The sequence below is a fragment of the Mesocricetus auratus genome, unplaced genomic scaffold, assembly GCF_017639785.1.
Source record: "Mesocricetus auratus isolate SY011 unplaced genomic scaffold, BCM_Maur_2.0 Super-Scaffold_100047, whole genome shotgun sequence".
Lineage (NCBI taxonomy): Eukaryota > Metazoa > Chordata > Mammalia > Rodentia > Cricetidae > Mesocricetus > Mesocricetus auratus.
The window spans coordinates 7496354-7511426 of record NW_024429224.1 but is presented as its reverse complement, the minus strand read 5'-3'; the positions used below and the strand labels follow the sequence as shown (position 1 = coordinate 7511426).

At 57.0% G+C, this 15073-nt stretch overlaps 1 protein-coding gene across 5 annotated transcripts; it reads left to right on the top strand.

The window, feature by feature from the left end:
• The first annotated feature begins 1164 nt into the window (after positions 1–1164).
• Positions 1165–14784, top strand: Ak1 (adenylate kinase 1). 5 transcript variants are annotated; one of them, XM_040735648.1, is made up of 7 exons: positions 1165–1630; positions 8977–9014; positions 10038–10073; positions 10663–10826; positions 11644–11760; positions 14212–14403; positions 14554–14784. In XM_040735648.1, exons 2-7 carry the CDS (start codon positions 9008–9010, stop codon positions 14620–14622), a joined length of 585 nt encoding a protein of 194 aa, XP_040591582.1. In that variant the 5' UTR covers positions 1165–1630; positions 8977–9007; the 3' UTR covers positions 14623–14784. The 5 variants fall into 5 exon arrangements, with proteins under 5 accessions (XP_040591582.1, XP_040591581.1, XP_005087598.1 ...); XM_040735647.1 differs by lacking the exon at positions 1165–1630 and adding an exon at positions 1845–1944; XM_005087541.4 differs by lacking the exon at positions 1165–1630 and adding an exon at positions 6099–6235.
• Positions 14785–15073: the final 289 nt, after the last annotated feature.

Below are 15073 nucleotides of genomic sequence, written 5' to 3'. Positions count from 1 at the left end.
TGTTACCCCACAGCTCTAGATTCAGAGATACCGTATGTGGTAGGAACTGCTCGGAGGCCAGGCCAATGAGTTTGTGGAGGTCTAGAAATGGTAGGAGGGCCTGGGAGGTAGGAGGTGTGCGTCCAGGCCCTGGCTTCTTCCTGAGTGACCTTGGGCAAGCCCTCCTCTTTCTGGCGTGCTATGATGACATCACACTCCTGAGTGCAGACAGATGCTCACTCTACATTGTAAATTCCCCCAGCTATCATCCCTCACTGGGGAACTCCGCTCCCTGGGGGTGGGGAGCCTAGGGGGCCCTTCCCCGCCTCCTAGAAACTTTAGGGTATCTTTGTATAAATGCTCCCACGGCTGAGGAACTGCAACAGAAGTGGGGGAAACATACAGCTGTTTTCTTAGCCCCCGCAGACCAGCTGCCATTAGCCTGCCTCTAGAAAGGCCAGGCGACTCTTTCTGCTCTGCAGCAGGGGAGTGGTCCCCCTGCCCAAGGGGCCTTTAGGATGGAGAAGGGGTCTCCCAGCCCCACCAGGGCAGCCTTTTGTTTAGAAATGCTGAGGGCTTTGGGAGAGAAGTGTCTCCCCCCAAGTTTGGGATGGAAATAGACAGAAGCTGGGTTACCTGGGTTCTTTTCCCTGTTCAAGCACTTTATTGAATTGGGGCTGGGTGGGGTGTGTTTAAAGCCTCTCTTCCACAGCCTGCAAGGGAAGGACTTCCAGATGGAGGCTGTGGAGTGTGTGTGTGTATGTGTGTAGGGGGGAGGCTGGCCAGCTCGGAGTCCTTGCATACTGGGGTAGTGGAGGTGCAGCGACAACCCCAGATCTGGTTTTGTAACGATTTATACAGAAATAAACACACCTAAGCCCCAGATCAGTGTTCCGTTTCTTGAGTTTGCGTTTTCTCCTGTGCCCTCTCGAGCATCCTAAGGACCAGCCTGTAGTGTTTGGGTTAGGAGCCTGCGTGGTGGGTGTCAGCTGCCTGGGGAGTCTTGGGTCCAAACCAGATAGATCTGATGTTGAGCAAGGCATTTTGTCTCTGGAGTACCAGTAGTTAGGTACTGCTGTCAGGGAGCTCGGGTTCTGGGGAGGGAAGGGTACCGAGAGTTCTCAGAATTCTGACAAGCTGGGGGAAGTTGAAGCCTCAGAGAACAGTTGAAAGAGAAGGGAGACAGGCTGTAGGGAAAGAGCGATGGTCTGGGACCAGAAGTCAACACTGGGACTGGGTGCCTGAAGGCAGGAAAAATCCAGTGAACTCGCAGGTTGTAAACTTGGCTGCCATTCTGTTAGTGCCGAGGATTGTTTACTCCAGGCAGGCAAGAGGTGAAGGGTCCCCAACTCCAGAGAGGAAATTACAGTCTGTTACAGCAGATAAGATTCCCTTGGGAGTGAGGCCTAACAAAGGGTGACTGTGTGAGACAGGACAGGCTGCAGAGGGGCTAAGAGAGAGAGAGAGAGAGCTGTCCTGGGCTCCGGGCCAGGCAAGAAGGTGGCCCACCAGGGAGCGGGGAGGCAAGAGAGACACCTAGCGCTTGTTCCTTGTCCGTGTGGTCCATTAATCATCAGACGCCACAAACCCAAACCGTATTGGTGGCCTCAGTGAAGCAGTGTCAGCTGGGACTAACTGAGTGACAGCAACGGTAAGGAATGTGAGGTGGGAGGACTCGGGGACAGATGGCCAGCAGCCAGGACTACCCGCCCGAGGGTGGCACAGACACGGCGTTGTCGGCAACCGGCGGTGGGGCGGCAGGGCAGAAGGTGGCCTTCAGGAGCTAAGCAACCACTGAGATGCAGGCGGTGACAAGGGGACCAGAGAATCCGAGGTTTACCGTGTCATAATAAGGGTGTCTGGAGCCCTGCCCACTCCATGTAGAGGCTTCTGGGAAGCTGCCCCCCATTGACTGTGTCTGGGAAGAATTTCTCCCACAGTACCGGTGCCTCTGCCTGCCCACAGGTGGGTGTGGAGAGGAGGTCAGATTCTGAATACATACCCGTTATTGGGAAGTCAGCTGAGACGAGGGCTGGAGGTCCCAGGGCCTAGACCCCACCCCCACTCCATCCCAACTCTCACCTCACTTGGAACTCAATGGAAACTTGCTGGTTTCTGAAGCCCACCTCTCTGTGTCTCTGAAATCGTCCATGGTTCCCCGTTCATTCCCTGGCCGGGAGCAAACCTGCCTCATTTGGCATCCAAGGTTTTCCAGGCCCTATGTCTGTGTCTGCACTCTTTGAGGGCGGGGGTATGAAGGGGTGGGGGACATTCTGTCTCTTCTCCCTCTGCCAGAGGGCCTCCCTGCCTCCTCCTGCGTCTCACCTAAAGCAGCTGCACAGCTTTCCCGTGTGTCCTCAGCTTCCTTTCCAGATGTTTCCTGCCGATGGTGGTGGCTGTGCGCCACCTGGGCTGGGCGTGCCCACTCCTGCCCCTCTCTCAGGATAATCCACAGCTGGCCCAGCGGTGGGCCTCGACGTGGCCGGCCGCCTCTGTGGCTGGCCCAGGGCCATCTTCTCCCACCCACTCTCACCCCCATGGGGCTTGTTTTCAAGCCCTGGAATTTTCTGTAGTCAAAAACTTCAATTTTATTTTTAATTATGTGCCCGTGTGGCGACGTGTACGTGAGTGCAGGCAGCCACGGAAGCTGGACGTGAAGAGCTGGAGTTAAGGGCTGCTGTGAGCCGTGCACTTGTGGGTGATTGGAACTGAACGTGGGCTCCCTGGAACAGCAGCACACGTTCTTAATTGCTGAGCCATCTCCCCTGCCCTCAAAATACCCTCTAGTGTTTTAAACTGCTTTGACTCTTCTGTTGTTGTTTTTTTGTCTTTTCAAGACAGGGTTTCTCTGTGTAGCTTTGGAGGCAGTCCTGGAACTCACTCAGTAGACCAGGCTGGCCTCGAACTCACAGAGATCCGCCTGCCTCTGCCTCCCGAGTGCTGGGATTAAAGGCGTGCGCCACCAATGCCTGGCTGTTGTCGTTTTTTTGTTTTTTTTGTTTTTTTCTGGAGACAGGGTTTCTCTGTGTAGCCCTGGCCGTCTGCAACTTGCTGTGTATACCAGGCTGGACTCAAACTCAGATCCGCCTGCCTCTGCCTCTCGAGTGCTGGGATTAAAGGTGTGCGCCACCGCCGCCACATTTAGAATTTTTTAGTTATAAAATAACTTAATCTGGGGGGCTGGACCGGTGGCCCAGTGGTTATGACCGCTTGCTGCTCTTCATTGCTCTTCCGGAGACCCAGGTTCAATTCCCAGCACCCATCTCAAATGACTCACAGCCACTTACAACTCTAGCTTCACAGGCCTGAAGCCCTCTTCTGGCCCTTATAGGCACCTGAACATACGTGATACACACTCACACATACACATAAATTTAAAATAAAACTCAAGCCAGGCGTTGGTGGCACACGCCTTTAATCCCAGCACTCGGGAGGCAGAGGCAGGCGGATCTCTGTGAGTTCGAGGCCAGCCTGGTCTACAGAGTGAGTTCCAGGACCGCCTCCAAAGCTACACAGAGAAACCCTGTCTTTTAAAAAAAAATCATAAAGCCAGTATAATATCACATGCCTTTACTTCCAGCATTGAGGAGGGAGAGGCAAGCCAATCTTTGTTGATTTGAGGTCAGCCTGGTCTACATAGTGAGTTCCGGTATAGCCAGGAATAGACATCCCTCCTGACCTCTGTGAGCGCCAACCTACACATACATGCAGGCAGAAGGCTCACTCATAAAATGAGGGAATCTAATTAGACAAAAAACTTTATTAGCACAGAGCCAGTTAGATGAGCCAGCAGGTAAAGGGGCTTGCTGCCAAGCCTGGTCACCTGAATTCAGTCCCTGGAACTCACTTGATGGAAGGAGAGACCCGAATCTTGCAAGTTGTCCACTGACCTCCGCAAGAGTGCATAGCACATGGGTGCCCACACATTCATGTGGCCCCACACGTACAGAGAATGCACGAGAAAAACATTATAAAAAGTCTGTGGATATATAGCCCAGTTGGAATGGAGCTTACTTAGTGTGCGGGGGCCTCTGTCTTCACCCTCAGCAAACTGGGCTTGGTGGAGTGTTTGTCATCCCTGCACCCCAGAGGCAGGGGGTCAGGAGGGCTATGTGAGATTAGGTTTCAGAGGAAGGAGGGGGAGGGAGAGGAAAGGGGGCAGGAAGTTGGGATGTATGGAGGGAAAGTCTGGGGTCAGGCTCCCCTGGAGGCACACAGTGGGGGTGGCACCCTGAGCCAAGGTACCTGCACAGTAGGATTACTCTGTTTTAGAGATTTGTGTGTATTAGTGTTGCCCCTGCCTGGATATCTGTGTACCACATGTGTGCGTGATGCTGTGGGAATGGCAAGAAGGTGTCAGGTGCCCTAGAAATGGAGTTACAGTTGTGAGCTGCCATGTGGGTGCTGGGAATTGAACCTGGGCCCTCTGCAAGATGAAGTACTCCTAACCACTGAGCCAGCTCCCTCCCCACCCTGACTGTCCTGGAAGCCCCAATGTAGACCAGGCTGGCCTTAAATTCTGATACTCCCTGGATCGTTCACTGGTGGCGCACACCTTTAATCCCAGCACTCAGGGAGGCAGAGGCAGGCGGATCTCTGTGAGTTCAAGACCAGCCTGGTCTACAGAGCCAGTTCCAGGACAGCCTCCAAAGCCACAGAGAAACCCTGTCTCGGGAAAAAAAAATTCTGGTACCCTCTTTACAGCCAAGAGTGGCCTTGGATTTCTGATTCCCGTCTCTCACTGGCAGAATCATAGGCTTGCACCACCTCCCCCTGTTTGTATGATGTGACTGGGGTTTGAACACAGGGCTTTGAGGGAGGTACTCTATCAGCTGAGCTACATCCTAGCCTCATCTATGCTTACAATCATTTTTACTCAGGTGTGCTTCATGCCGCGGACTAAGGGGGCTGCTGCCTCAGCAAGTCAGGGTTCCTTTCTCTCTCAGGTCTTTTGACAGGGTCACCGCCTTCCGTGCACCCTGCTGTGCCGTGGCCCTAGCCAGTTGCAGTTGGCGTTAAGAACCTTCCTGAGTGTGAACTCTGTTCCCACAGGTGTTTGCTTGAATGGGTTTCTAAAACGTGATCTGGTAGAAGTTTGGATGACATCACGACTCTGCTTTCCCCGGAAGTTGTGCAATGCACACAGTCACCTAAGTGTTTTAAGAGGGTCTTTCAGACCAACTCAGCACCTCCGCGTCTGCCCCCGACCCCCCAACTGTTTGATGTCACAGGTGCCAGAGTTGGGACTAGATCAGGCATCTTGGTATCCATGTTGCCGCTGTTGCTAAGGCAACACCCAATCCTTCTGGGGCTCCCTAGTATTTACAAGAGAATTTCCAGTTTCATCCCGTCGTGCCATTTGGAGCCACTGCCTGGTCTTATGTGGGTTGATGGTCAACACATGAGCTCTGAACCTTGCCCGTCCTGGGCTCTCATCTTCCCTACTGTTTCTGGGTACCTGGAACGTTATGCCAGTTGTCCTGCGGAGTGCCCCATAATAAGCACGTGGCTTCCCACCCGGGTGGCCTCTGGGTCCTGCTCTATGCTTATGGGTGCCCTGGGCACAGCTGAAGTCTGCTGCTAGCATTGTGATCCACCCAGGTGCTCACAAATAAGAGCTCTCGTGGTTTACAAACCCCCAGTCTGATACACAAAGCTTCCTGAAAGTCCCTCTCTCAAGTGCTCGATTATGGGGGGGCTGCCCAGCAGCTTCATGGGGTCAGGGCTGGCTTATCTACCTAGCCACCAGATCTTTGGGGTCCCAGAGGAGCTCATATAGTCTTTTCCAACAAAAATGTCTCAGAGCATGAGGACTGCGGCCCTTGGACCCCAAGGTCTATACCCTGGTCCCCCTGCTCCTTACTTCCCTCGTCTGGCCTTTTTTCCACCACAGTGAGGTCTCACGCACACAGCTCATCTGGGAGTCGGTTTCTCCAGCTATAGAACCCTTGTCCATGGGGAGTAATGTGCGTTTGGCGGAAGAACTTCTGTGTACAGGTTCAGTCCCCGGGGGTGCCTGCTGGGGACGCTCACTCTTCACCAGCCTCCCCATCAGAGTCCCTGCTTCCTCCTCCCCCCTCCTCAAGCCCGCCCTCTCCCTCCTCCCTTCTCTCTCCCTGCCATCTCGCCAGAGTGCTGGCTCCCAGCATGCCATGCGTGCGCGCACTGACAGCCTTATAAATAGTCGCCTTTGCAGGCGGCTGAGAGGACGGGCAGGGCACACACCGGCCCCGGCGCCCACCACACCCTCCCCCAGGTCAGTGTGTGACTGCTCCGTTGTCTTCCCGTGCAGATACCTCCAAAGGGAGTGGGGAGACGTCACCTGTGGGAAGGAGGGGGTGCTCGTGCCAGGCTACCCTTGGTTCTGTGTCTTGTGTGTTTGTTGTTTGTATCCATGGTTATGAACTGTGTATTTGCATGTGTGTTCTGTCGGCTCTGGGTGCATGCGCCCTGTGGCAGTGTGTGTGTGTGTGTGTGTGTGTGTGTGTGTCTCCTCCCAGCCTCCCAGACCCCTTTGTCCCAGCTAATATTCCTGGGGCTTCATGTCTGTGCCCTTGGAAAATCTCTGCTGAGGCCCGAAGGGAAGGGGGACAGACAGTGGCCTATCTCCCTGCCCCAGAGGACGTGGGTAAGGGCAGCCCATGTGCCCCGAGAGCTGTAGTGTCACTTTGAGTGTCGGGAGGCCTGGGGTATCTGAATGTTAGAGCCCTGCCAGACCTCCTGCTGGATCAGAGACTCTGAAGGAGCCTTGGGGCCTGACTCACACCCAGGACCCTTCAGGAGTATCAAGACTGGCCAGAGAGAGGGCACTTGCTGCCCAAGGTCACCCAGCTGAGTGATGGAGCTGGATTTGAAGCCTCGGGGAGAGCTTCAGAAGAAGGTGCATCTAGGACGACCAGGCCTTGTGACTGGAGATGGTGTCCCTTGGGGCCTCTGCTTCCTGAACCACCTCAAAGACCACTACTCAGTCATGTTAGGAGTCACCAGGGCCCTGGCCCAGGGAGCCTTATAAGGCCTGGCTGCTTAGTCTGTAACCTTATTCTGTCTGGGACCCTGGGCCTTCGGGGGGCCTCCTCACCACCTAAGTTATTTTAGGCCAAGGAAGTGGCAGGTGTCTGTGGGGCAGCAGGGGCTTAGGTTACCAAGAGGGGGTGGGGCAGCTGGAGTGGAGTGGCTCCCTAGGACATCCTGGTGACTGTCCAGAGTCTGGGACACTCCCCCTCTCCTGGGCAGCTGCCGAGGGGGGCTGGCAGCACCCTGCCTCCTCCTGCACACTCGGCAGGCCTAGAGGCCGCATGTAGCTCAGGCCCTGTGTCTGTGCGAAGTTACTCGAGGTACTTGTCTGGTTTGGGTTGCCAGGCCTGAGCTTGACCCCAGCCAGAGGCTGGAGCTAGTCTGCCTTCCTCTCCGGGCCCCAGTGCCCTCCCCGATGGCAGGCAGGATGGAAAAGAGGGTCCAGTTCAGGGCTCATCTCCTGCCAGACCCAGCCAGGGGCAGGCACAAGGCGCATGGTGCAGGAGAGGAGTCGGACACAGCATGCTGGCCACCCTGCCACCAGAAGTGCAGAGGGGACACCTGTGGGATTGCGGGCTGGGATCTAGGAGGGCACCCTGAAGGAGGTGTCCTGTGGCACTGGAGAAAGGCGTGCCCCAGGATTGGGGGTCACACTACAGAGCTGTGGCAGGTGCAGGCGCAGTGTTGCAGCCGATGAGAAAGCAAGGCCAGGCCCTGCCGGCGAGCACGGGAGGTTCAGGTTTGGTGACTGCGGGAGCGGAGAGGGCAACACATGGGAGGCTGTGAGAATTGTTGCTTTTCAAGGAAAATACATCTGCCCACGGGGGGGGGGGAGTGTTGAGTGTGTGTGCGTGTGTGTGCGTGTGTGTGCGTGTATGAGTGTATGTGTGCGCGCGTGCGTGTGAGTGTGTGTGAGTGTGTGTGGTAGCCTGAGGCTCTGTGGAGGCAGGCTGCCGTCTAGGCTGGAGAAAGACTGCAGAGGAGAATGTTGGGATGAGTGTGCAGGGAGGAGCTGGGATGGGCTTGTGTGGAGCGCGCAGGCCGACACAGGACTGACTGCACAGGTGGGGATGGGCGGTCCCTGGGGCCTGGCGCCTGAGTGAGGGGACAGATGCGTGTGTCAGGGACGCAGACCCAGGGCAGAGCCCGGCAGGCACAGGGAAGCAAGTTCCCCATGGGGGGAGTGGTAGGGCCTGCGTGAGGTGGATTTGGCCTGCCTCGGTTTAAAAACTCAAAAGGACTGGAGAGAGGGCCGCTCAGCAGCCGAGAGCACCTGCTGCCCTTCCAAAGGGCCTGCACTCTGATTCCAACACCCACACGGTAGCTCACAACCACCTGTAGCTCTAGTTCCAAGAGATTCGACACCCTTCCCGGCTCTTTCATGTACTACAGGTACATGGTACACTTACATACATGCAGGCAAACACTCATACACATAAACTTAAAAACAACAGAACAAACCACCAAGAGCCAGGTGTGGTAAACATTCCAGCGGCCCCTGCACTGGAGAGGCTGAGGCTACAGGGCTGCTGTTATTTCGATGCTGGCCTGCACTACAGAGACTGACCCCTGTCTTAAACAGAGCAACAGCAAACTGTGTCCTAGAGCATTCTTCTGCCTACCTGTTCTGTCCACAGGCAAGAAAGCAGGGCACTCCTACCAGCATTCCTGTGCCCGGGGAGCACTGCCGGGGACCTGGTCCTTCGCACTAGGAACTCTAGTTCATTCCCCTCTGTGACCTCTCCCCGGTGCCTCCAACAGAAAAAGGCACACGTTGGAGGTCTGACAGAGGCAGTGGAAGCCAGCAGGAAGGTGACTGTGGTCATTCTGCCTCCTGGGCGTCCCTTTCCCCTTTTGGCCTATCAGTTTGGAAATTGCCTGTTGGAGCCCGGCACTTACCTGCCGTTGCTGTGGGTGGGGCTTAGTGGAAGCTGAGTCGGGTGGGAGGAGAACCCCTCACCCCTCCGGTGCCTTGTCTTGCAGAGTGCTGACCTAGCTCCCAGACCTCAGCAGGATGGAAGGTATGAGGTCCCCTCCTGCACGCGTGTTAAGGGGTGGGCTCTCACAGGGATGGTCTGGAAGGGTTGGGAGAAGCCTGGGGCTTCCTCCTCTGGCCCATCAGGATATGCAAAGCCTCTCTGAGGTTTCCGGGGACCCTAGAGCTCACCTATGCTAGTATTTACAGCCAAGCCTGGCCTTTCCTGGGGGAAGGGGATGCTGGGATGGGGCTATGCTATTCAGCAACTCCAGCTGAATCAACTGCTAAGCTGGGGCGGGGGCGGGGCACATGTCTGGCCCTTGCTGGGACTTAGTGTCCCTGTCACCTAGTGGGGTGGACCCCGAAGTCTCGAGTCTTCCTGGCTCCTGTGCTCTGGGTTATGGGCAGAGTGCCTGGAGTGGGTGGGTTCTGGCTTCTGGCAGCGTCATTCCCTGGCACTGAACGCTGGTCAGGCATGAGGGCTGCCACTGTCTAAGCCAGTGGTCACCAGCCTGCCCCTCGGCTGCCTCTCTTGGCCTCAGGCACGCCCCTGGCAGGGCCTCCTTGCCGCCCGGCTGCACCCCAGGCCACCAGGGCTGGGACTTCTAAGGAGGCAGTCTGGGAAGTCTGCTTACCTCCCTGTCTGAGTAAGAGTTGCATTTGCCCACAGGCCTCCTCCCTGGCAACAATCTCTATGGCAACACATGCTGTAGTTGTCCATTCCACGTTAGCACTGCTGGGGCAGACCAGCAATGGGAGGGCCAAGCCAGGGAGCAGGGCGACAGCCCGAACAGCACTATGGGCTGCTGTTCGTCTAGTGAACCCCGAGAAGAGCAGGACAGGAAAGCCAGAGGTGACCCACACCTGGGGGCCAGCACACCCAGGAGGCACCATGGGGTTGCCATCCCAGTCCCTGAACCACCTCGGATTCTTAGCTGAGTTTTTAGCCTCTGGGCTTTGTCTGAGTGGGCCCAGAACACCCCATGCCCACCCCTGCTCACTCTGTGCAAGCCTGGGTCACTTGTCTAGCCAGTGACTAAGTCCTGCTCCCCTGTTCTCTCCACAGAGAAGCTGAAGAAAGCCAAGATCATCTTTGTGGTGGGTGAGTCGTAAACAAGCACGTGGTGAGCGAGCACTGGAGGGGTCTGAGCGGGCACAGGAGGGGTCTGAGCGGGCACAGGAGGGGGTCTGAGCGGGCACGGGAGGGGTCTGAGCGGGCACGGGAGGGGTCTGAGCGAGCACGGGAGGGAGTCTGAGCGGGCACGGGAGGGGTCTGAGCGGGCACGGGAGGGGTCTGAGCGGGCACGGGAGGGGTCTGAGCGGGCACGGGAGGGGTCTGAGCGGGCACGGGAGGGAGTCTGAGCGGGCACGGGAGGGGTCTGAGCGGGCACGGGAGGGGTCTGAGCGGGCACGGGAGGGGTCTGAGCGGGCACTGTAGAAGTTTGGGACTGGGGCTCTGGTGTTTTGTTTGGTTTTTTGAGACAGGATCTTTCTACATAGCCTGGAACTCGCTCTGTAGACCAGGCTGGCCTCAAACTCACAGATCCGCCTGCCTCTGCCTCCGAGTGCTGGGATTCAAGGTGTATGGGGCTCTTCTTTGAACTCTGGTCTTCTCTCATTGAGGGACTCTATCGGTGTTCTTCCTGAGGCTTCAGTTTTTGGGGGGTTTCTAAATGCGTGGGTGCTTGCAGGCGGACCTGGCTCAGGAAAGGGCACCCAGTGCGAGAAGATCGTGGAGAAATATGGCTACACCCATCTCTCCACTGGCGACCTGCTGCGGGCAGAAGTCAGCTCGGGATCGGAGAGGGGCAAGATGTTGTCATCCATCATGGAAAAGGGACAACTGGTGCCGCTGGTGAGGGGCCCTGCTGGGGGCGGGGGGAGGGCGGGGCCCTGCGGGGGTGGGGGTGGGGGAGGGCGGGGCCCTGCGGGGGGGGGCTGGGGAAGGAAGCTTTGAGCCCGAGCCCTGCGGGTCAGCCTGTCACCAGGGCCCTCAGTAGTTCTGAAGCCTCTTGTGGTTCCCCAAGCCAAAAGTTGCTTCCAGAAATAGCAAAGACCCTGCCTCCCACTCTTCCTCCCCCAGTGTCTTGGCGTTCTATCTCCAATCCAGTGTGACTGGAATGGCTTTCCCTGTCAGCACGCAGACCTCCCCCCAGGCTCGAGCTCAGACCCCTAACTTTTTATCGGAGTGGCCGCCTTCTGTTGTTGTTTGTTTGTTTGTTGGGAGGAGTATGCACATTCTGTGTCACCCATGTGGCAGTCAGAAGACAACCTGAAGGGATTGGTTCTCTCCCTCCACCATGTGGGTCTGGGGATCAAACTCTGGAGGCAGGCTTGGCGGCCGATGCCCTTACCCACTGAGCCACCCTGCTGTTCCGTTGGCCCTCCTTCTTCTCAGATTTTTACCCTTCCACTCTATGCCATGCTTAGAACCATAAGCCAAATGTGTCCCTGTCTGTCCCCTCCCCAAGACCCTGGACTTGGTGAGTGTGGGGACAGGAAGAGCGCTGTGTCCTGACCGGAAAGGGGGTTCACTTGAGGCCAACCCTGGAAAGAGGGACTTTCTGGGACTCACGTGCTCCAGGGAAGGGGGCATCTTGGGTGGGCCAGCATGAGCCCAGGCCCAGGGAGGTGGGGTGAGAAGGCTCAGGACACACTGTGCTGTACAACAGGAGACTGTGCTGGACATGCTCCGGGAGGCTATGTTGGCCAAAGTGGACTCTTCCAATGGCTTCCTGATTGATGGCTACCCTCGGGAGGTGAAGCAGGGAGAGGAGTTTGAACAGCGGGTAAGAGGCCCCGGGTGGTTGTTGGCCAGGGTCTGGGCTGCAGCTGAGAAAGAGGGAGGGGTAGTGGAGGCCGGGCTACAGGGGGAGGGTGGGGAAGGTCTAGCGAGACCTGTCATAGCCGCCACAAGGAAAGACACGAGGCTTTGAGAGACTTCATCCTTGAGGGGCTTGTCACAGTACAGGGTGGAGGAGAAAGGTAAGGCTGCTGTTGGGAGAACAGAAGATGGGGTCAGGGTGACCAGGCATGACATGGAAGAAGGCTGTTCAACCATGGCTGGAACCTGGGGTGCCAGGGAGAGGAACCTGGCTGGGAAGAGCTGGAATTGGGAACGAGAGTTCTAAGTTTCTGCAAGCCTTTGTCCGTCAGGAAAACAAGGTCCACGAGTGACACCTGTCCCAAACACATACGTTCACAGACAGACATTTGTGCACAGGGTCCACCTACACAAGCAACAGGCACCGTAGGATGCATAGGCATGCATAAGCCCGGGTACACTACACACACGTGCACATGTGTGCTGGATGTAGCACTTACTACAGGGGTGCGTGCATGTGAATTCACATGCTGGCACATACAAGTGTGCATACATTTACACCGTATGAGGCCACGCAGGACTGTGGGGCTGTAGGTGCTGAGTGTGTGTGTGTGTGTGTGTGTGTGTAACGAGGGAGGGGTGGAGGGCTAATTGGGCACACTGATGGACTGGGGGCGGAGTACCGCCAGCCTCACTCCTGCCCACCTCTGTGAGGGTTAGTCACAACAGGATCCTGTATGTCGCAACCTCTAAGAGTCTGAAAGACCTCAAGGAAATGCTTGTCTTGCCCTGAACCTTCGCTTGCCAGTCTGTGAAATGGGAATTGGTCTAGCTGCCTTGAGGCCACAGAGCCTGCCGCAACCCTGAGGCATGCCTTGTCTGTCCCCATTTTCTCGGCTGTGTGTATAACCTGCAACTGTCGGGGTCACATCCAGCAAGTCAGGGCTGCTGTGGAACTGCCTGCGATTACAGGCTTCACCCAGGGCTTGGCGGCTTCCTCTGCGAATCCAAGTAACTGAAGTTCTCTGATCTTGACACTAGGGGGTGCCAGACCCGCACAAAAGGAGGAGGGGTGAGCCTGGAAGTAGCTTGTCCGGCTAGCTAAAATGCCCAGAACTGCTTTGGGATGGGTAGTGTCCATGGCCCGCTCCTTAGGCTAGTTGCCCGTTTCCAGACTGGGAAACTGAGGCTCCCGCCAGGGATGCACTGCCCAGAAATTTAGCTGTTACCACAGCTCCACTTCCCCCGCCCAAAGTGCGGCTCGAGAGTCTGCTGTGTTTGGTCCTGCGGACTCAGAGGGTCTCGACGCCTGATGGCGGATGGACGGCGGCGGCGGTGGCGGCAGCCTTGGTCTGGCTCTTGCCACTCACAGTCTTCTCTAAGAGAAGAACGTGGTAAACAGTCCAAGGCCAGCAGCTGGTGGGACCATCCCTTCCTGGAGGCAGCCGATGCTTAGCACCCTAAACCCTCAACCTCCCAGGAGGCCGACTCCAGACTCAGAAGTGCCGTAGCCCGCCCCAAGGTTGCTTGGTTGGACAGAGGCGGGAGAGGAGCTGTGAGAGTCTGGATGACAGCTGCTTAGAGACCTCTGGGGACTGAGTCAGCTGAGCTCAAGAGTAGACAGAGCTAAGGGTGGCTTCCCTCACAAGCCCAGCCTAGCCTGCGCCAGGCCTGGGGATCTGGTGGTGGAGAGGCAGGCTCCCCACTCTGAGGGATGGTGTGGCCTAGACAGCCATTGCCAGCCTCCGTGCAAGGCCCAGCCCGAATGGGGGACACTGTGGGGGGGCACTGGTGGCTGAAGTGAGGTCTGGGCTTCTGGGCCTATTCCTTCATATTCTCCAAGTCACCTTTGTGATGAGTGGCTTATACCAGTGACGACAGTGACACTCAGCTTTCCTGAGCAGCCTTTACCCTGTCCCTGCTCTGGCTCCTTTGTCAGTCAAGGCCTCAGAGGGAAGGGGGGCTGTCACTAGGTAACTACCTAGCCCGTCAGGGAGAGGGGAGACCACGGGACCAGGAACAGTCGGAGTCACATCTGAGGAGACTGCCTTGCGAATGAGAGTCTAGCAGAAGCTCAGTTAGCCCCAGTTGTGGCTAAGGGCAGCAGAGGGACATGCCTTGGCCTGGCATGGGATGGAGACAGAGCATAGGTCAGTGTGGTCAAAGGAAGGCGGGGTGGGGGGGAGCAGGCGTGACACATAGGTGCTGTAGGTCTGGTAAGGACTTTGGGCTTTCTCTTGGAGGTCCTAGGAAGCCGTGGAAGAGGTTTGAACAGAGGAGTGCCAGGGGTCCGTGTTTTGGGGAAGGCCCTCTGGTTGCCTTGGGGAAGGGACTGACGTTCTGAGTGGGTCTTGCGTAGGGCTTCAGGCTAGGAGGCGGGAATGGGTCCCAGTGACGCAATGTCCACCCTACACAGATTGGACAGCCCACACTGCTACTGTATGTGGACGCAGGAGCTGACACCATGACCCAGCGACTCCTGAAGCGCGGGGAGACCAGTGGCCGTGTGGATGATAATGAGGAGACCATCAAGAAGAGGCTGGAGACCTATTACAAGGCCACAGAGCCTGTCATTGCATTCTATGAGAAGCGCGGCATCGTGCGCAAGGTGGGGACCTCCTCACGGTGGGACCTTGGCCAGCCCTCTCCCTCCGCCTCAGTTCCCCCTTCCCGCCCTAGTTGAGTGAGCGGCTATTGGAGTGGGGGGGTGTGGATCCCGCCACGGCACCGCTGTCCTCACCGTCCATGTCCCCCACAGGTCAATGCGGAAGGCGCAGTGGACACTGTCTTCACCCAGGTCTGCAACTACCTGGACTGCCTGAAGTAACTGGCGGCCTTGGCCCGCTCCCAGCCCACCCCACCCTTGCCCCCTGACCCCAGGCAGCCTGGCTTGAGCCCAGCGCCTCCACCCTGCTGGGCTGTGCACAGACACAGGAAGTTGCTTTATCCTGTTCCATGGACATCTGAGCACTAAAGGAATTGCCAAGGACGTTTGGGCTCGCTCCCTTTTCTTTGCTTCCTTTGAGGTGATTCATGCTGCCACGGCCAAGGCCCCAACGCTGCCTGCCCATTCTTGCCTGTGCCTCTGCGCCCTGTCTTGTCTCCCTCCAGCTCTGCTGGGACCCTAGGCCCTTCCTTAGGCAAGCCACGTCAAGCCTGGGGACTCGTAGGCTGACAGGCAGACTGCTCCTGGGCTCTGAGGGTCAGCCTCTTTCTCAAAGCCACAGCTTTGGCTCAAAGCCATCATCTCTCTGGAGTGAGTTTTGTTCTTTTTTTTT